Genomic DNA, 21,270 nt, shown 5'->3' on the forward strand with positions numbered 1-21,270 from the left:
TCTGGCTTTCTGGTGGTTCATAGGAGATAAAGAGTCTCATGGACTTTCCTGCCTAGGCTGGCATTGAACAGCAATCCTCAAGCTCTCTGCCTCCTCAGTTACTAGAGGCTGTCTAACCAGTATGAATTCTGTAGTGGTCAATGAGCTGGGAGCCAAGAACGAAGGCCTGCCCACACTCTCTACATTCATAAGGTTTGATACCCGGGTGAATTCTCTGATGTTCAGTAAGTTGTGAACTACGAATAAAGGCCATGCCACATTCTCGGCAAGCATAGGGTTTCTCACAGGTATGTGTTCGCTGATGGTGAGTCAGTTGGGAAACACGAATAAATGCTTTCCCACATTCCTTACATTTGTAAGGTTTGTCACCAGTGTGAATTCGTTGATGCTGAATTAGGTATGAGCTGCGACTAAAGGCCTTCCCACAGTCCTTGCATTTGTGGGGTCGGTCACCAGTATGAACTCTCTGATGTCGAGAGCGCTGGGAAAGCTGTCGGAAGGCCTTCCCGCACTCCTGACATTCATAGGGCTTCTCCCCAGAATGGATCCGCTGATGGCGAGTGACTTCTGAGCTATGAAAAAAGCTCTTCCCGCATTCCTTACATTGGTAGGGCTTCTCTCCGGTGTGGATTCGCTGGTGCACACTGAGCTGTGAGTGCTGGCGAAAGGCTTTCCCGCATTCTTTACACTGGTAGGGGCGTGCACCTGTATGGATTCTCTGATGTACGGTCAGCTGGGAGCTCTGGATGAAAGCCTTTCCGCAGTCTTTACACCCATAGGGCTTCTCACCTGTGTGTGTTCTCTGATGCAGCACCAATTGGGAATGTTGCCGAAAGCTCTTCCCACATTCTTTGCATCCATAGGGTTTGACACCAGTATGAAGTCTCTGATGGAGACTAAGTTCTGAGCTCCGGCTGAAGGCCTTGCCACACTCCATACAGCCATATGGTCTCTGGCCTGTGTGGATTCTCTGATGTTGAACAAGGTGTGAGGCACGACTGAAGGTCTTCCCACACTGTGGACACTCAAAGGGCTTTACACCAGTGTGAGTTTTCTGGTGCTGAGTAAGGTGTGAGCTGCGGCTAAATGCTTTCCCACATTCTGTGCATTTGATCACTTTCTTACAGGTCTCATTGGGCTGCTGTAGGGTGACAGTGGGGGGATGCTTGAAAGTAGGCACATTTTCATTCATGGGTTCCACTTGCTGGGAGCAGCATTGCTTTCTGATTTGCTGCACCTCCAATGGGCCTCTGCATTCCCAGCCTCCAAGGAAATGGTAGTCAAGGCTGTCTACTGCTCCCCAATCTAGTGACCCCATTTCCAACAGACCTTTGGCTGGAAATGTCTCACACCTGGACTCCAAGTCTGAAAAATAAGAGAAGTAAATGCAATGTCTTTTCAATGAGACATTAAAAAAAAAAAAAAAACTACAGTGCCAATGATGCTGGTGGCTCTGGCTGTAATCCTATCAACTCAGGAGGCTGAGCTCTAAGGATAGAGGTTTCAGGCCAGCTTAGACAGACAAATCTGTATTCTGTTATCTTCAATGAGTCAGTGAAAAGTGGGAAGTGGATCTGTGGCTCAAATGGTAAAGTGTCAGCCTTAAGGTAAAAAGCCAAGGGACAATACCTAGGCTCTGAGTTCAAGCCCAAGTAATGGAATTTTAAAAAATTGGTCTAAATACCAAATTACTTCCAGAAGGACATGAAAGCACAAATGTGATGAGTTCATATTTTGCCAGAGGGATTAATTTGATATGGGTCAAAATCACCTAGGAAGCCAAGAAAACAGTATGAAATACCTGTTAATAGTACAATGTTCAGCCAGGTGCTGATAGCTCACACTTATAATCCTAGCTACTCAGGAGTCTGAGATCTGAGGATTGTGGTTCAAAGCCAGCCCAAGCAGGAAAGTCGTTGAGACTCTTATCTCCAATTAACCAACAGAAAACAGGAAGTGGCACTGTGGCTCAAGTGGTAGAGCACTAACCTTGTGCTGAAGAGCTCAGGGATATCGCCCAGGCCCAGAGTTCAAGCCCCATGATCGACCAAAAAAAAAAAAAAGTATAGATGTTCAAACATCACCCCGACTGAATAAAAGCATACAAGATCAGGACCATGGGGCTGGGAAGATGGCTCAGTGGTAGAGCGCTTGCTTTGCATGCATGAGGCCCTGGGTTCGATTCCTCAGCACCACATAAGAAAAAAGCCGGAAGTGCGCTGTGGCTCAAGTGGTAGAGCCCTAGCCTTGAGCTGAAGAGCTGAGGGACAGCGCCCAGGCCCAGAGTTCAGGCCCCACGACCGGACCAAAAAAAAAAAAAAAGATCAGGACCATAATGTGTGTGTATAATCTATTTAATATATCCATCTATTTCCCTGTTTGTTTCTTTTTGCAAGTCCTGGAAATTGAACTCAGGGCTAGGCTCTATTCTTGAGCATGATAGGAAATGTACTCATTACTCATGTAACTGTAACTCTTCTGTATTTTTACAATAAAAAAATGTATAAAAAAAAGCAACTGGGAAAGAAAAGGACACATTATCTCTTTGAGATAGAAAAGAGGGTATGAGAACTGGGCCCTGGTGGCTCACCCCTGTAATCCTAGCTACTCAGGAAGCTGAGATCTGAAGATAACAGTTCAATGTCAGCCTGGGAAGAAAAGTTCCCATGAGATTCTTTTTTTTTTTTTTGGGGGGTCCGGTCGTGGGGCCTGAACTCTGGGCTTGGGCACTGTCCCTCAGCTCTTCAGCTCAAGGCTAGCGCTCTACCACTTGAGCCACAGCGCCACTTCCGGCTTTTTTCTTATGTGGTGCTGAGGAATCGAACCCAGGGCCTCAGGCATGTAAGGCAAGCGCTCTACCACTGAGCCAACTTCCCAGCCCTCCCATGAGATTCTTATCTCTAATTAACCATCAGAAAACCGGAAGTAGAGCTGTGGTTCAAAGTAGTAGAGTGCTAGCCTTCAGCAAAAAAGCTCAGGGACAGCATCCAGGCCCTGAGTTCAAGCCCCACAACCAACAACAACAACAACAAAAAAGAGGGTGTGAGAGAAGAAAGGTCAGGCAGGAACTTAGCAGAGGGCAAGTCTCCTTTGGGAGCTGATGCTGACAAGGTGTTTGCTGTTTATATCTTCATTTCTTGGTCTTCATCCTACAGCAGGGCTTTGGGGAGCTTCCTGGCTATAATTCAAGCTGTAGGTAACAGCTGACTCTTACTGGGCTATTAGCCACATTACCTGCTGCACCAATCAGTGCTCACTAACCTGGATACCACAGTCTTTCCGTATCATCTGCAATTATCCAGGGCTCTCTCCCTTGCTCCAATAAGGAGATGACATCAGGCTTAGAAATAGAAAGACCTGTTGAGGGAAAACAGAGGAGGACCTGATCTTACTTCCAAAATTCAAAGCCACTTCCTTGGTCAGCAAGGAATCCAGGCGATTGTAAGAGAGGTGTGAAGGTTATCCAAAGGATGGGAATTGAATGACTCATTTCCAATTCCACAAAGCCCTGAACAATTTTCTTGGGACCAGAGACCAGAAATTCAATCAGAAACTTGTGCCCTAAAGATAGATAAATAGAAATTCCAGAGGGATATTCCTGAATTATTGGCAGTAGCTAACTAAGGTAATTTCATTCCATTTAACTCTCTCCTTCCCCTCCAATTCATTCCTTCATATTGGCCATGCTCTGTGTCAGGATTATTATAATCCAGAGAGCCTATCTATGAGGGAATGTATTATTTCTGACCTGTGCTTTGGCATTGGGTTTTGGTTGATGAAAGCATGAGCAGAAGTCAGATGCTGGTGACTCACATCTGTAATTCTAGATACTCAAAAGGCTGAGATCTAACGCTCACAATTTCAAGCCAGTCCATGAAGGAAAGTCTGTGAGACTCTTATTTCCAACTAACTACTAATACAGCTAGAAGTGGAACTGTGGCTCAAGTTGTAGAGTGCTAGCCTTGAGCAAAGAAGCTCAAGGAAAAGCGCCAGGCCCCGAGTTCAAGCCCCAGGACTGGCACACACACACTAAAAGCACAATCAGGTCAGTGGGTCAATTAGGAAGATGAATGTTGGGCTGTTTCTTACTGCCTTCTTCTAGTCCTCCCTTCCTCCCTCTTTCCCCTTTCCCTCCATTCCTTTCCCTTTCTCCTGACTTGGGAGTTCTAGAAGTAGCTATATAGTTGCTGCTGGCTGGGCTATTCTCTGTGGCTGTAGTTTTCAACATCTCTAGTGTCACTGGTTCCTCTCTGCTCTCTTGGACCAGAGGTGGCAACAGCTGGCTCTCACTCACCTTGGGTGTTCATTTTCTGTCTGTCCCTGTGTGATACAGGAGCCTTACCTACAGAGACCAAATGACTGAAGGTCTCCAAAGTCACATTCCTGTACAGGTTCCTCTGGGCCGGTTCTAGGCACTTCCATTCTTCCTGAGAAAACACTATGACCACATCCCTGAAGGTCACCAGTCTCTGAAACAATAAACCCACCCAGTACTAGTAAATTCAAAGACTTGTTTTTTTTCCACTTTTTCAATAGTCAAAGAATAGTATGATGATGCCCACAAATAATCATTGTTTTAGAATTATATCTACAAATTACTTTCTATCATTTTTACTTATTTACATAAACACATATATGTAGCTTTATACATGCTACATACAAGCAATCTACTACTGAGCTCTACCCCCTGGTCTTCTAACTTTTCTACTTGATGTATTTTGAGGCAATGTCACATAGTTTTTCTGTCAGTCCTGGGGCCTGAACTCTGAACTCCTCAGCAGTTCAGCTCAAGGCTAGCACTCTACCCTTGAGCCACAGCGCCACTCCCGGCTTTTTTTCCTCTGCTTATGTGGTGCTAAGGAATCGAACCCTGGGCCTCATGCATGCAAGGCAAGCACTCTACCATTGAGCCACTTTCCCGGCCCCTAGATTAAAGAAAACAAAACAAAAAAAGAAAAACACATAAGAATGTCATTACACTTAACAGTAATTCTCTCTTGCGGTTTGCTGTGGTTTGCTGGTGGTTAACTGGAGGCAAAAGTCTCAGTTTTTCCTGTCCAGGCCAACTGTGAACCATGATCCACAGATCTTGGCCTCTTGAGTACCTCTCAATTCACAGCTCCAGGTCTGGTTTGTTTGTTTTTTCCTGGATAATTGGACATAAGGGTGCCTTGGATTTGTTTGGGTTGGCTTTGAACCACAATCCTCAGATCTCAGCCTCCTGAGACTGTTAAGATTATAGGAATCATGCTGGGATTACAGGTGCGTGATACCATACCCAGACAGAACTGTGTACTTATATGGGTGAATTTTAGTATGTCAATTCTATATACAAAAATCTGAGGGCTGGGAAGGTGAGTCAGTGGTAGAGTGCTTGCCTTGCATGCATGAGGCCCTGAGTTTGATTCCTTAGCACCACATAAGCAGAAAAAGCTGGAAGTGGTGCTGTGGCTCCAGTGGTAGAGTGCTAGCCTTGAGCTGAGGGATAGCACCCAGGCCCAAAGCTACCTTCCCAGAGTTCAGGCCCCATGACTGACAAAGAAAAAAAAATCTGTTTGGTAGAGCACTAAGGCTCTGGATTCTGTCCCAGCATTGGAGGGGAAAAAAAAACAACCAAAAAAAAAAAATTAAAAGTGAGGAAGCAGCCAATATATGCCTGTGATTCTAGCAGTTCAGAGGCTAAGGTAGTCATACGTAGTAAAACTATATACATATAACAGGACTACAAGCATGATACTGAAAGTTTGGGGTTTTGTTTTTTCCTGCGTGCCAGTCCTGGGGCTTGAACTCAGGCATAGGCGCTGACCTTGAGCTTTTTTACTCAAAGCTGGTGCCCTACCATTTGGACCACATCTCCACTTCTGGCTTTTGGATGGTTCATTGGAGGTGAGTCTCACAGAGTTTTTTGCTTAGGCTGGCTTGGAACTAGGATCCTAATATCTCAGTCACCTGAATAGATAAGGTAACAGCTGTTGACCACCATGCTCTGCAGGAAATACTTCATATTTTAAGATGGGGAAACAATGAAGAAAGAAAGGAAGTTATCCAGGTCAATAGGAAGGATCAAACTACCTCATCCTTGGCCCCACTTGTGGTTATGATAAAGGAAGTGCTCCTGGTTCTCTTGAGTTCACTGCACCAGTGGCGCTCAGTGCGAGCACTCCTCATATAAGTGAGGAATGCTGGAAAAGAGTTTGCCATCAGGAAGCAGGGCCCTAGCACTTGTTCCCTAGGGTGGAGAGACTGTATGGGCTGCAGAGATGTTTTAGGATAGGGATCACAGATGTTCCTATGATCTGGAGGGAAGGCACATCATCTTAAAGGATAGTATAAGGTACAACTTACCTGTAGGGCCATGGCTTCCAGAATAATCTAGCCTGCTAAGTCTGGATTCCTTCTCTTTGCAAGTGCAGAGTCCTGGAGAAGCAAAGTAGGGGGAAAAGGAGGACATTTCTGAGAAGCTGACTGTGCTTCAGCACTCACAAATCAATGCACTTAGAATAACTGGATTCTACTCTCCCTGCTCCACTTCCTTTGTTTTCCCCTTGTCCTACTACACAAACAAAATTATGAAAGGTTGAGAATGTGGCTTAGTGGTAGAGTGCTTGCTTAGCATGCATAAAGCCCTGATGAGTTGGATTCCTCAGTACTACATACACCAAAAAAGCCAGAAGTGGCACTGTGGTAGATCGCTAGCCTTGAGCAAAAGAGGCTTAATGACAGTGCCCAGGTCATAAGTTCAAGCCCCAGGATTGGCCAAAACAAAACAATTATGAACAACAGAGTTCAACCAGGTGTGGATGGCTCCAGCCTGTAATCACAGTTACTCAAGAGGATCCCAGTTCAAAGCCAGCTGGGGAAGCCAAATTGGAGAGACACATCTCCAATTAACCAGCAAAATTCTACAAGTGGAGGTGTGGCTTGTATAGTAAAATCCAATAAATCCAGCTGGTAAGAAACAGAAGCCACCTTTTTTAGAGATTGAATTGAGAGTCTTTATTAAAAGGTTGGCACCTGGGTTGGGAAGGTGGCTCAGTGGTAGAGTGCTTGCCTTGTATGCATGAAGCCCTGGGTTTGATTCCTCAGCACCACATAAGCAGAAACAGATGGAAGTGGTGCTGTGGTCAAGTAGTAGAGCGCCAGCCTTGAGCTGAAGAGCTGAGGGACAGCGCCCAGGTCCAGAGTTCAGGCCCCAGGACCGGCAAAAAAAAAAAAAAAGAAAAAGGTTGACTTCAGTACCCCAAAGAGAGCTTACACAAAGTTGTTTTTTTGTTTCTTGATCTGTTGTGAGGCCAAACTCTGGGCCCCACAACAACAACAACAACAACAAAAAAAAAAAACACCAAAAAGCAAACAAAAAAACTCCCACATACTTGGAGTGGAGGCACTTAAGCAGAACTTATATGGACATACTCAGGTATAAGCTCAGGTCCCAGGAGAACTTTTCCATCTAGGGAAGATAGGCCTCAACCTTCCTTATAGGACTATATTTAGAGGCTTCTCCAAAGGTGGGTGATTTAAGCCATTTAGGGAGGTAATCAAGGCAGAATCAGAGCATTCTCCATGCAAAATTTTCCTAAGGCTGACATCTGCCTTTCTTAGAAGCAGAATTTGCCTCACTCACTTTGAGCTAGGTATCTGCATTCAATGAATGGCCTCTCTCACCCCTAGGCTTTTCAGTACTGGGTGGAGCTCCCTCTACCCAGCAAGAGGTACCAAACTTACTGTGAGAGGTTACTTAGACTCAGCCTCCTCACTTCGGGCTCGAGTGGCAAGAGTGCCATCCTTTATTGAAAAAGCTAAGGGAGAGTGAGAGGCCCTGAGTTCAAGCGCCAGTAACCCCTTCCTCACAATGAAAGTTTCAAAAGGAAAGAAATGCATGCCCCAAAGTAAGAGCTGCAGAAAAAGAATAAAGCCTGATGCACTATGAATTGGCTTTCAGCTGTTGCAATTGCAATTTTTTCCTCTTGAACACTTTTTACTGGAAGGGTTAAGAACACATAATCACTGCTGACCAGGAACCAGGGAATCCTAACCCTTTCCCCATCCGAGTCACTGCACCAAATGTAAGGGTTGCTGGAAGGAAATTCGCACGCAGTTCAGGGGAAGAGGGTTTATTGAAAGAGAGAAAGACACCAAGCTGCTGCCACACAACATGGAGGCATGAAGGGCAAGAAAGCTTATGGCAGGAGGAGAAAGATTATATAGGGGAGGGTGAGGAAGGGGGTGTGGCCACAGCCGATGGGGGAAATAACCTCAGAGGATGGGGAAATCAAGAGTCTGGGAGACCTCCCCTTGCCCCCAGGCATGCAGTTGCCTGGGTTACAGGTGCTGGCCAGGGACTTCTAGTGTTCACAGGGCTTTCCCGTGCACGAAGGGAAGGGGCCAGTTCTCATGGACAGACCGAACAATCTCCATAGCACATAGAAAGGTCAAAACTGTAAGGAAACGCCCCCCTCGCAGACGTAATCTCCGCCCTCCTGAGCAGTAGGCAAGGCACCGCCCACTTCTGCCCCCTCCCCCCCATATAAAAGGGGTCTGCAAGGCGCCCGGGGCACCATTTTCTCCCTTTCCTCAACTTGGCCTTGTCAGTTCTGCTAGCAATAAATCTTTCTCCTACTTCTGTGCATGGTCTTTTGGGTTACTTTCTTTGGGGTTACTTCCTACCGAAGTTTACATTTTCTCCTTCAAGAACAAGCTGCAATTTTAGGGGCCACCGTGAGTACACAACTGTCCAGAGACAGAAACGTTCTAACTTCACAGGTCCTATAGAGGTCAGCACAATGAAGTCACTAGCACTCTCACACCAGCACTCCGGACACTGCGCAAGGTGTCACATCACCCTAACAGAACCAAACATCCGCTCATGAGATGCCTGAGGATACAGCACCATAATCACAACCACACCGTGAGACACAATTACCTCATCACCATAACACAGGCTCTCCACACCAACGTTCCCAAATGCCCTGCACGATCCCACTGGTACACTAGGGGCACACAGAACCACTTCATTAACTGAGGAGCATTCACTAGGCAGAGTGAAATAAGGATAGAGTCTAAATAACATCACCTGGTCTTGATGGGTGGTGGGAGCTTTTCACCTAGGTCTAAGAGGTAAAATAGGCCATTCTTTAAATTGCAGGTCCATCACTCTGTTTAGCCCCAGGAAAGCTCAGCTCCAGAGAATATGCAGATGTGTCAAGCTGTTTAGCCCAAGGAAATTTTGCTCCAGAGAATACTTGATCCTGATGGTTTCCCAAGACAGTTTGCTTTGTTGGGTATAACACTTTTGGTGAGCTTGGTTCCCCATCCCAATCGTGTGGCTTTTTCCTTTAAGCTTTGTGCTACCTGCAAGTCTTTGGGACGGGAATCCACCTGCAGTCACTAGCTTTTGAATAAAGACTCCCAGTTGGACCTCTCAAAATGTGGCTTCTCTGTATCTCGCAACTGAATTACTGTGTAACACACACACAAAAAAAATCTAACACTGGCAAAGTCCACACAACCATCATCCCGGAAACAAGGAGATCACACGCAGTACCACGCCCACAGTCCCAAGAAACACAAAACACAACATTACACGTGGTTACACAGAACCACACACACTCTGGAGACCGGTGATTTACAAAGTCACGGGTAGCCACATCCCGCCACAGAGACACAAGCAAAAACACACTCAGAATGGTCCAGCCATTCGGCATCACACGGCCGGAACACGCCCCGTCCTGCCCCAGACTCACAGGCCCCCTCACCTTCACCCTGCACTTCTTGGTCCAGATCCTTGAGAAGCTAAGGCTCTCGCCCCGACGCTGACACGACGTCAGGACGCGGTGGACTCTGGGAAACGTAGTTCAGCGCCACACCAGCCACGATCAAGATGGCGCGTCTTGTAAATCCGGGCTAGGCCCGTTCAGAGACTGCGCAGGAGCTATCAGAGGACGATCACTCTAGACATCCCTATACCGATTATTTAATCCCAAGGAAGGGCATTTGCCTCAACAATTGCAAATTCATGGGGGGAGACGGACATTTGGAGGGGAGGGGAGGTAGGGGGAAATAAAGAGACTACAGATCCGCGATACCTTACGGGAAATGTAGTCCCATCGAGCGGCGGCAAAGGCTAGGGGCGGGGAACGGCGTTGTTAGTCACAGAACGATTGGGCCTGGCCTACGTGAAGGAGTCCTGCCGCGTCGCGGTGGCTTCTGGGAGTGCCCGCTCGCCTTCAGCAGTGCGCAGGCGCAGCGCACCGGGAGTGGACATTTTGGTCTTTGTCCGCGGGTCAGTACGGCCTCTGGGTCCACGTGGCGCGAAAGTAGGAGGTGGGATCTGGGCGTTTTGGGTCGGTCGGGTCGGGGAGGTTGAAGGGAGGGTTCCCGGTCGCTCCGCGGCGCGGCGCGGGATCGAGGAACAAGGGTTAAGCGATGGTGGCCTTCGGGGAGGAGGCGGGACGGGGGAGGGGGAGGGCGGGCTCTGAGCTCGGGTGACCCTGGATTTGACCGCCAAGTTTGACCTGTCAACGGGGAACGGAGGAGTTCAGGGTGCGACCGCCAGCAGTCGGTGAGGAGGAGCCGCGGACTCGGGCGGCGTCGAGGTTTAAAGTCTCAGCCTCACTTCCGTTATCGGAAGTGCGGATAATGGGGAGGGGGCCATCTTTCAGGGAGCATCCGCTGGCCTGGGAGCTTGAAAAGGGTTGGAAGAGACGGAGTCAGTCACTCCCAGGAGATAGGAACTAATGATTTTTAAGATTTGTGCCAGTTTGGGGGCTGGTACTGAGCGCCTAGTTGGTGTCCTTGAGCTCCCCCCCCCACCCCGACCCCCAGTGCTAATGCTGTAACACTTGAGTCAAAGCCCCACTTGTAGCTTTTTATTGGCTAATTGGAGATAAGAGTCTCACGGACTTTCATGCACAAGTTGACTTCGAACCTGGGTCCTCAGATCTTGGCTACCTGAGTAGCTGGGATGACAGGCGTGAGCCACCGGTGGGTGCCCTGTTCGAGTTTTATTAATAGTAAATTTGGTGCGTGATGGTGGAGGGTTTCCATGTGATTTTTTTCATTAATGGTTAAGTTTGTACGTGAGAAAAGTGCACTGTTATGACGAAATGTGTATCTTTAAAACGTTGAAAAATAGGCTGGGAATGTATTTTAGTTGCTTGGCATGCATGATACCCTGGGTTCAATTCCTCAGTACCATATAAACAGAAAAAGCCAGAAGTGGTGCTATAGGTCAAGTGGTAGAGTGCTAGCCTTGAGCAAAAAAAGCTCAGGGACAGTGCCCAGGTCCTGAGTTCAAGCCCCAGGACTAGACGCCCCCCCCCCCCCCAAAAAAAAAAAAAAGTTGGAAAAATGTTTTTAAAACAGTTGTACACAAAAAAACTGCACTTATTTATTTAGTTTGCTGGTCCTGGGCTTGAACTCAGGGCCTTGGCTCTGTTCCTGAGCCTCTCTGTGCTCAAAGCTAGCACTCTACCACTTACTTGAGCCACAGCACCACTTCTGGCTTTTTCTGTTTATGTGGTACCCAGGGCTTCATGCATGCTAGGTAAGCACTTTAACACTAAGCCTCATTCCCAGCCCAAACACATTTATTTTTGAGGTAAAATATATATTACCTCTTTTATTTAAATGAGAGTAACTGATAGGAATTTTTTTGTTATGCAGTGCTTACTTCAGACTCAAATTTTTAATCTTCAAACTACTAAGTCCTCAGATGTCAGCTTCTGAAGTGGCTATGATTGATTACAGGCATGGGCCAGTAATGCCCAGCTCTAACTTCTTAATGAGTCCCAAGTTTTCTTAGATTGTGTGAATTTTCTTACATAAGAAGAAAATTACTTCAGTCACCTCTCAGACCCCTTTCACATACCTTTAAGGATTAAGTGATAATTGGGTACCAAATTAAGATATGCAAATCAATAGCCTTTGACTTTACCAACAGCCAATTTAGGAGATATAGTTGAAGAAAACTAGTTCTTACAATAACAATACATTGATGAAAGCTAGGCACAAGTGGCTCACACCTGTAATCTTAGCTACCCAGGGGGCTGAGATGCAGGATCCTCAGTGGCATAAGCCACTGGTGCCCAGCTCCCTGAGCTTTTTTGTTCAAGGACAGCACTCTACCACTTGGTTCACACCTCCACTTCCATTTTCTTTTTTCTTTTTTTTTTTTGGGGGGGGGGTCCGGTCGTGGGGCCTGAACTCTGGGCCTGGGCGCTGTCCCTCAGCTCTTCAGCTCAAGGCTAGCGCTCTACCACTTGAGCCACAGCACCACTTCCGGCTTTTTTCTTTTTTGCTTGTGTGGTACTGAGGAATCAAACCCAGGGCCTCGTGCATGCAAGGCAAGCACTCTACCACTGAGCCACCTTCCCATCCCGGAAACTTTTTTTTTTTTTTGGTCAGCTGTGTGGTTTGAACTCTGTGCCTGAACGCTGACCTTGAGCTCTTCAGCTCAAGGAAAGTGCTCTACCACTTGAGCTACAGCGCCACTTCTAACTTCCAGTTTTCTTTGGTAGATAATTGGAGACATGCATCTTATGGACTTTTCTTTCCCCAGGCTGGCTTAGAACTACAATCTTCAGATCTCAGTCTCCTGAGTAGATAGGGTCATAGGTGTGAGCCATCAGCACCCAGCTTTGAATTTATCTATGTGACTAAAATTATGGAATTTAATTCTCTCTCCATTTCTAGATGTAGGGAGACTTAACATTTCTTAGTATTAGTATTATTATTTTTTATTTTTGTTGGTCGTGGGAATTAAACTCTGGGCCTGGGCGCTGTTCCTCAGCTCTTCAGCTCAAGGCTAGCACTCTACCACTTCAGCTGCAGCACCACTTCTGGTTTTCTGGTGGTTCATTGGAGATAAGAGACTCACACACTTTATTGCCCAGGCTGGCTTTGAACCACAATCCTCAGATCAGCCTCCTGAGTAGCTAGGATAACAGGCGTGAGCCACCAGTGCCCGGCTTTCTTAGTATTATTGAAATGTGGGATTCAAAAAGTTCCAGAGGCTTTGGTCAAATGCTTGTGTTCTTTAGTCTCGAAGGCAAAAAGTCATTATTTTGTTCTATTTCACAGCCTGACTCCTTTGCATCTCTGAAAAGGACTTTTTCCTCCTCCTCAGAAGCCCCAGAGGCCCCTGGGCTTCACCTGAAACCTACAATGGTACTTCTGCCCTGGCATTAACATTTTAGTGCTGTGCCATTTTCCCAAAAGCAGATTATAAAGAGGCCAAACTATCTGAATCCTGCATTCATGGAGAAAAGTGGAAAGGAAGTCTGTTCAGGTGAGTAATGACAACCAGACCTGCATAGTTCAGTCAACATTGAAATATTTGGAAACTATTTTCTTTTTTTTTTTTTTGGTCGGTGGTAGGGCTTGAACTCTTGGCTTGGGCACTGTCCCTGTGCTCTTAAGCTCAAGGTGAGCGCTCTACTGCTTCAGCCACAGCGCCACTTCTGGTTTTCTGGTGGTTTATTGGAGATAAGAGTCTCATGTACTTTCTTACCTGGGCTGGCTTTGAATCATGATCCTCAGATCTCAACCTCCTGAGTAGCTAGGATTACAGGTGTGAGCCACTGGCGCCCGGCAAGACATTTTCTTGTAGGACTTAGCCGTGGGATATCACTTGCTATGAGTTCCCTATGTATCAGGGTAACATTTCCAGATTCTAGGGGACCAGGTTCCCATTTTATTTCGGATATCAGCACTTTATACTTTAAAATCTTTAATTTTTCCTACCAGTACTGGAGACTTTGTGATTAAGTAGGTAATCTACCACTAAATGTTCCTTCAGTCTTACTTTTTTTTTTTGGTTGGTCATGGGGCTTGAACTCTGGGCCTGAGCGCTGTCCCTCAGCTCTTCGGCTCAAGGCTTGCGCTCTACCACTTGAACTACAGCGCCACTTCCTGTTTTCTGGTGGTTTATTGGAGATAAGAGTTTCACTGACTTTTTTGCCCAGGCTGACTTTGAACCGTGAAACTCAGATTTCAGCCTCCTGAGTAGCTAGGATTACAGGCATGAGCCACTGGCACCCGGCTTTAGTCTTACTTTGTACTAATTATTTTTGGGATGATGTCTCACCTGCTCAGGCATATTCCTTCACCACAGTCCACCTATGTAGGCTTCCTGTTGGGTGGAGTCTTTTAAGTCTTTTATGCCCAGGCTGGCTTAGCACTATGATCTGCCTCATCTCTGCCTTCCATACAGCTAAGATAACAGAAGCATGTCACCACCGCCATCTATCCGTTTGTGTTGTGGTCTTTTGTATTCCTGGTCTATAATCACTAAACTCCTGTTCTTAGCCTTTTTAGTAGCTTGGATTTACAACAGGAGCAATGCCCAGTTTTATACTTTGTGTTTGCCATCTTTGTTGTGAACTCTAAAGTTTCATATCCAGTTCATATTCTCCTATGTGTATAGATACATTTCCTTAGGCATTATGCTTTACAGGTTTGTTTGTTTTTTACCAGTCATAGGGCCTGAACTCTGGGCCTGGGCACTGTCCCTCAGCTCTTCAGCTCAAGGCTAGTGCTCTACCACTGGAGCCATAGCACCATTTCCAGCTTTTTCTGTTTATGTGGTGCTGAGGAATTGAACCCAGGGTCTCCTGCATGCAAGACAAGCGCTCTACCACTGAGCCAACTTCCCAGCCCCTTTACAGGTTGTGTTTACACATCATCTGATACTTACTTTCCTTCTTTACTACCACTTCCTTCTCTCTCCCTTTTTTTAAAATCAGTTTTTCTTTTTCTTTTTTTGGTTGTGGGGCTTGGACTCTGGGCCTGAGCGCTGTCCCTCAGCTCTTCAGCTCAAGGCTTGCGCTCTACCACTTGAGCTACAGCGCCACTTCCGGTTTTCTAGTGGTTTATTGGAGATAAGAGTTTCACGGACTTTCCTGCCCAGGCTGGCTTTGAACCGCGATCCTCAAATTTCAGCCTCCTGAGTAGCTAGGATTACAGGCGTGAGCCACTGGCGCCCGGCTTCTTTTTTCTTTTTTGTCAGTCGTGGGCCTTGAACTCTGGGCCTGGGCATTGTCCCTCAGCTTTTTAGCTCAAGGCTGGTGCTCTACCACTTGTGCCACAGTGCCACTTCCAGTTTTCTGGTGGTTTATTGGAGATAAGAGTCTCACAGACTTTCCTGCTGGCTTGGAACTGCAATCCTCAGATCTCAGCCTCCTGACTAGCTAGGATTACAGGCGTGAGCCACTGCCCCTGGCTCACTTCTCATTCTTTCAGTGGTCAAATGTCTCAGGATTATATTTCACATGTGTATCCCTACTTCCCATTGTCTGTTGTTTTTGTTTTTGGCAGTACTGTGGATTGAATTTATAGTTGGTTTTTGTTTTATTTTGTGCAAGTACTGGAGTAGAAGGTCAGCCAGGACAACATTAGCATGAGTGTCTCAAAACAAAATATGAGTCAAAGGGCTGAGAGTATTGCTCAAATGGTAGACTACTTAGGGATTTGAGAGGCCCTTTGTTCAGTGTTCCATCCTTTATTTATTTATTTATTTTTGGTCCGGTCATGGGGCCTGAACTCTGGGCCTGGGGGCTGTCCCTCAGCTCTTCAGCTCAAGGCTAGCTAGCATTCTACCACTTGAGCCACAGTGCCACTTCTGGCTTTTTTTTTTAATCTGCTTATGTGGTGCTGAGGAATCGAACCCAGGGCCTCATGCATGCAAGACAAGCACTCTACCACTGAGCCACCTTCCCAGCCCCAAAGTTAGACATTTCAAATACATTATTGTACATTGCTTATTTGGGAGACACTGGTTTATTAAGTTATGCAAATGTTTCAGAAATTGACATATCATTATACATTATAGAAGCATGTTAACATCACCAGTCACATTATGGACGATACACAATTTTGAAATTTTGATTTTTGTATTAAAACCTCAAATTTTATCATTGACAGCATGCAGTATCAAAGTGATTCTTTTTTAAAAATTTTTTTTTATTGTGAAAATACCGTACAGAGGGGTTACAATTACATGGGCAAGGTAATGAGTACATTTCTTTTTTTCTTTTCTTTTTTTTTTTGGGTCCGGTCATGGGGCCTGAACTCTGGGCCTGGGTGCTGTCCCTCAGCTCTTCAGCTCAAGGCTAGTGCTCTAACACTTGAGCCACAGCGCCACTTCTGGCTTTTTTCTTTTTGCTTATGTGGTGCTGAGGAATTGGACCCAGGGCCTCGAGCATGCAAGGCAAGCGCTCTACCACTGAGCCACCTTCCCAGCCATGAATACATTTCTTATCAAGCATTGTTGCCTCCTCCTTTGTCCTGTCCCCCTCTCCCTCCCAAAGTTGTAAAGTTCGTTTTTTGACATAACGTCTTGTACATCTCATTGTTGCAGTGAGTCAATCTGTATCCCTATTTACACAATTTGTTTTTTCCCTTCCCCTCCACAAATTACACCAACATCAAATACAGTGGAAACAGGGGTTATACCGTGGGGGAGGGACATACAAAGCAACAAAGAAATCATCTTATATCTATGTTAGAAACATTCTCAAGAAATTAAAAACAGGGGCTGGGAAGGTGGCTCAGTGGTAGAGCGCTTGCCTTGCATGCCTGAGGCCCTGGGTTCGATTCTTCAGCACCACATAAGCAAAAAGAAAAAAGCCAGAAGTGGCGCCATGGCTCAAGTGGTAGAGCGCTAGCCTTGAGCTGAAGAGCTGAGGGACAGCGCCCAGGCCCAGAGTTCAGGCCCTACGACCGGACCCCAAAAAAAAAAAGAAAGAATGAAAAAACATTTGAATCCTTATCTTGGGGTTTATTTTGCCAAACATCAACTTAAAAAATATGGAACGCTTCATGAATTTGCGTGTCATCATTGTGCAGGAGCCATGCTAATCTCTATCATTCCAATTTTAGTATATGTGCTGTCAAAGCGAGCATGCAGAGTGGTTTTTCTTGAAATGACTTTCACCTATTTGAAGAAAATACTTTATAAGAAAAGTCAAGTCTGAGTAACTGAGACTGTACTTTCAGGGATCATTTTTATAGTTTGTTACAAGTCTGAGTAACCATAGCATATAAGTTAATTTTCTTCCAAGTAAAATGGATGGCCTATGAAAACTTGTTGTTTACAATTTGACTAGTTACAACTTAAATGGAGTGTTTATGTTTACTTTGTATACAACAGAGGTGGTTTTTTTTTTTGGAGGAGGGGGGGTCTGGTCGTGGAGCCTGAACTCTGGGCCTGGGCGCTGTCCCTCAAGGCAAGCGCTCTACCACTGAGCCACTTTCCCAGCCCACAACAGAGGTGTTTGTATAGAATTTTTTTTTTTGTCAGTATGGGGCTTGAACTCATGGCCTGAGTGCTGTCCCTGAGCTTTTATGCTCAAGACTAGCACTTAACCACTTTGAGCTACAGCACCATTTCTGATTTTCTGGTATTTCCTTGGAGCTAAGAGTCTCACAGACTTTCCTGTCCGGCCCGGACTTGTAACTTGATCCTCAGATCACAGCCTTCTGAGTAGCTTAGGCTTACAGACATGAGCCACCAGCACTCTCTCTCTCTCTCTCTTTCTTTTTTTTTTTTTTTTTTTTGGGTCCGGTCGTGGAGCCTGAACTCTGGGCCTGGGCGCTGTCCCTCAGCTCTTCAGCTCAAGGCTAGCGCTCTACCACTTGAGCCACAGTGCCACTTCTGGCTTTTTTCTTTTTGCTTATGTGGTGCTGAGGAATCGAACCCAGAGCCTCATGCATGCAAGGCAAGCGCTCTACCACTGAGCCACCTTTCTAGCCCCTTTCTTTCTTTTTTTAATTCATTTGTTTCCTATACAGATACTATTTGCTATTCTTTTGTGAGACAGAGTCTTACTATGTAACCCTGGCCTGCTGGGACTTACATAGTCTTCCTTGCCTTAGCCTTCTAATTGTTGTGTGGTGGTTTCATATATTTTTCATAAAATCTCTTATAATTTGCTTGGTTGGTTTATTTTCCATAAATTCCCTTATAATTTCCCCAGAAGGGTCAATCCTTCTCAGAGAGAGTTTTTCTTAAGTCTCAGACATTGTGCAAATTTCTTCTCTCTCTCTTTCTCCTTCCTTCCTTTCTTTTTTTTCTTTCCTTCCTTCCTTCTTTTTTTTTTTTTTTTTGTGGGGGGGTCGAGTCATGGGGCCTGAACTCTGGGCCTGGGCGCTGTCCCTCAGCTCTTCAGCTCAAGGCTAGCGCTCTACCACTTGAGCCACAGTGCCACTTCTGGCTTTTTTCTTTTTGCTTATGTGGTGCTGAGGAATCAAACCCAGGGCCTCAGGCATGCAAGGCAAGCGCTCTATCACTGAGCCACCTTCCAAGCCCTCTTCCTTCCTTCCTTCCTTCCTTCCTTCCTTCCTTCCTTCCTTCCTTCCTTCCTTCCTTCCTTTCTTTCTTTCTTTCTGTCTTTCTTCCTTCCTTCCTTCCTTCCTTCCTTCCTTCCTTCCTTCCTTTCTTTCTTTCTTTCTTTCTTTCTTTCTTTCTTTCTTTCTTTCTTTCTTTCTTTCTTTCTTTCTTTCTTTCTTTCTTTCTTTCTGCCATGGAGTTTGAATTTGGGGCTTGGGTACTATCCTTGAGGTCTTTTGCTCAAGGCTGGTGCTCCACCACTTTGAGCCACTGCCCTACTTTGGATTTTCTGGTGGTTAATTAGAGATAAGTTTCTTTTGCTTTCTTGACAAGGCTGGTTTGAAACAGATCCTCAGCTCTCAGCCTCCTGAGTAAATAGAATTAAAGGCATGAGCCACTGATATCTGGCCTGGTTGCATTTTTGGTTCTTTTTTCCTACTTTTTTTGGGGAGAGTGGGTCATGGGGCTTGCACTCTGGGCCTGGGTGCTGTCCCTTAGCTCTTCAGCTCAAGGCTATAGCCCTCACACAATACTACTTCAGTTTTCTGATGGTTAATTGGAAATAGAGAGTCTCATGGACTTTCCTGCCCAGATTGGCTTTGAACTGTAATCCTCACATCTCAGCCTCCTGAGTAGCTAATACTACAGGTGTGAGCTACTGGCTCCTGGCTTTCCTACATATTTTGATCTTTCACCTTAGTGATATTCCTTAAATGTGTATGGAATATTTGCTGCACAAGCTTTTAATGCTGATGCACCAAAAACAGACTGTAAGCTCTTCTTGCATGGGAAGCTTTAATGGTTAACCATAGAATGCTCACAGAAGGCCAGTCATCTCCCTGTAGAAGGATTATACTGTCTTACTCTACAAAGTGAACTCTGCCAGACTCAGGTCATCTATTTTGGCTATGAAATATGAATACAAATGACATCTGTGTTGGGGGGGGGCATTGGAATTCAGTTTTTATGTGCCTTTTAGTTTCTCCATATCCTTTAATACCTCATAGGTATGTATGCCTCAGTGCCCACATATTTTTTGGCTTTATAGCTGTGGAATGGAGTTGGCATCATACAAATCTATTTACTGGTGTTAATTTCATGTAACTCTTCCCCACCTTTCATTTACTAGGCGACCCTGGGTTTGGAGTGCCTCTAATTAAATTTCTTTCTTTTTTTTTTTTTTTTTGGGTCCGGTCGTGGGGCCTGAACTCTGGGCCTGGGCGCTGTCGCTCAGCTCTTCAGCTCAAGGCTAGTGCTCTACCACTTGAGCCACAGCGCCACTTCTGGCTTTTTTCTTTTTTTTTCTTTTTTTTTTTTTTTGGGTCCAGTCATGGGGCCTGAACTCTGGGCCTGGGCACTGTCCCTCAGCTCTTCAGCTCAAGGCTAGCGCTCTACCACTTGAGCCACAGCGCCACTTCCGGCTTTTTTCTTATGTGGTGCTGAGGAATCGAACCCAGGGCCTCAGGCATGCAAGGCAAGCGCTTTAACCACTGAGCCACCTTCTCAGCCCCCTGGCTTTTTTCTTTTTGCTTATGTGGTGCTGAGGAATCAAACCCAGGGCCTTGAGCATGCAAGGCAAGCGCTCTACCACTGAGCCACCTTCCCAGCCCCCCTCTAATTAAATTTCTATGGACAATACATTTTCATTTCATATGAAGGAGTGGTCCTTTACATTTCTCTAAACTCAGAAATACCATGTTTACTCAGATATCTATAAGAATTCTCTTCAAATTTATTCAGAAATATTGGTCATAGGCATTGTTTCATTCTGGGAGATGAGCTGCCAGTTGATTATCCTAAAATAGTCTATTTTCACTGCTGGTAATGGGGAATTTCCACAAATTATAGTGTTGATAAGCCAGGTGATGGTAGCTTACGCATATACTCCTAGCTACTCAGGAGGCTGAGATCTGTGGATCGTGATTCAGAGCCAGCCTGGGCAAGGGAGTCTGTGAGACACTCATCTTCAATGAACCACCAAAAAAAACCAGAAGTGGTGCTGTGGCTCAAAGTGGTAGAGTGCTAGCCTTGATCTGAAGAGTTCAGGGACAGTGCCCTGGACTTACGTTCAAGCCCATGACAAAAAGATAACATCAAAGTAGTTGAATAGTTAAAATGTGCCATCTGTAGTATTGAGCACTTACAACTAATTTCTTTATTGTTCTTTGCGTTCTATTTCAGAAGAAGCCTGAGAAGATGATGAGCAGTTAGAGATACATCAGAACTTGGAGACAAATTGCATCCATCATCAATAAAGCACAGACTGAGGAAAGGAGCACTGCATATAAGGCAATTGTAAAATAATCCTTCTGCTCACAGGCCTTATTTTATTTTTTGTTCTAGTTCTGGGTCTTAAACTCAGGGCCTGAGTACTGTCCCTCAACTTTTTTAAAAGCTCAAGATGACAATTTGAGTTGCAGCCCACTTCTGGATTTTTTCCCCCCATAGTTAATTGGGGCTAAATATCTCATTGCAATAAGAGCCTTGTAGACTTTATTGCCTAGGCTGGCTTCAAACTGTGATCCTCAGATCTCAGCCTCCTGAGTAGTTAGGATTATAGGCGTGAGTCACCAGGGCCTGGCATAGTGCTGCTTCATTTTTGTCCATTTTTGGGCTTGAACTCAGGGCCTAAGTGCGGTCCCTGAGCTCTTTTGCTCAAGGCTAGTGCTCTACCACTGTGAGCTACAGCTCTACTTTTGGGTTTTCAGTGGTTCATTGGATATAAAAGTCTTACCAGGACTTTAATAACTGGGCTGGCTTTGAACTGTAATCCTCAGATCTCAGCCTCCTGAGAAGCTAAGATTAAAGGTGTTAGCCACCAGCACCCAGCTTTTTTTTTTTTTCCCTCTCTTTCTCTTTGTCGGTCGTGGGGCTGGAACTCTGGGCCTTGGTGCTGTCCCTGCGCTCTTCAGCTCAAGGCGAGCAGTCTACGGCTTGAGCCA

The 21,270-nt window shown here is 45.7% G+C and overlaps 1 protein-coding gene, 1 long non-coding RNA gene and 1 other non-coding gene across 3 annotated transcripts; 1 reads left to right on the top strand and 2 right to left on the bottom strand.

The window, feature by feature from the left end:
* Positions 1–22: 22 nt before the first annotated feature.
* Positions 23–9,804, bottom strand: Znf565 (zinc finger protein 565). Its single transcript, XM_042668032.1, has 5 exons — positions 9,756–9,804; positions 6,346–6,417; positions 4,343–4,469; positions 3,262–3,357; positions 23–1,365 (listed from the first exon to the last, which is right to left on the bottom strand). The coding sequence occupies exons 2-5, from the start codon at positions 6,355–6,357 to the stop codon at positions 113–115; spliced, it is 1,488 nt and encodes a 495-aa protein (XP_042523966.1). The 5' UTR covers positions 6,358–6,417; positions 9,756–9,804; the 3' UTR covers positions 23–112.
* Positions 9,805–10,221: 417 nt separating this feature from the next.
* Positions 10,222–21,009, top strand: LOC122097530. The gene is made up of 3 exons (XR_006145540.1): positions 10,222–10,323; positions 13,081–13,288; positions 20,510–21,009. It is a non-coding gene; the product is annotated as an uncharacterized LOC122097530 (long non-coding RNA).
* Positions 16,801–16,902, bottom strand: LOC122097632. Its single transcript, XR_006145553.1, has one exon. It is a non-coding gene; the product is annotated as a U6 spliceosomal RNA (small nuclear RNA).
* Positions 21,010–21,270: the final 261 nt, after the last annotated feature.

This window comes from Dipodomys spectabilis, unplaced genomic scaffold (assembly GCF_019054845.1).
Source record: "Dipodomys spectabilis isolate Male_0828 unplaced genomic scaffold, ASM1905484v1 ptg000422l, whole genome shotgun sequence".
NCBI lineage: Eukaryota > Metazoa > Chordata > Mammalia > Rodentia > Heteromyidae > Dipodomys > Dipodomys spectabilis.

Excerpts from the sequence above, each read along its gene's own strand:
- Znf565 (XM_042668032.1), bottom strand. Across the intron at positions 3,358-4,342 it reads CAGTCATTTGGTCTCTGTAG|GTCTTTCTATTTCTAAGCCT; the intron begins GTAAGGCTCCTG and ends TTCCCTCAACAG. Across the intron at positions 1,366-3,261 it reads GGAAAGACTGTGGTATCCAG|ACTTGGAGTCCAGGTGTGAG; the intron begins GTTAGTGAGCAC and ends CTTATTTTTCAG.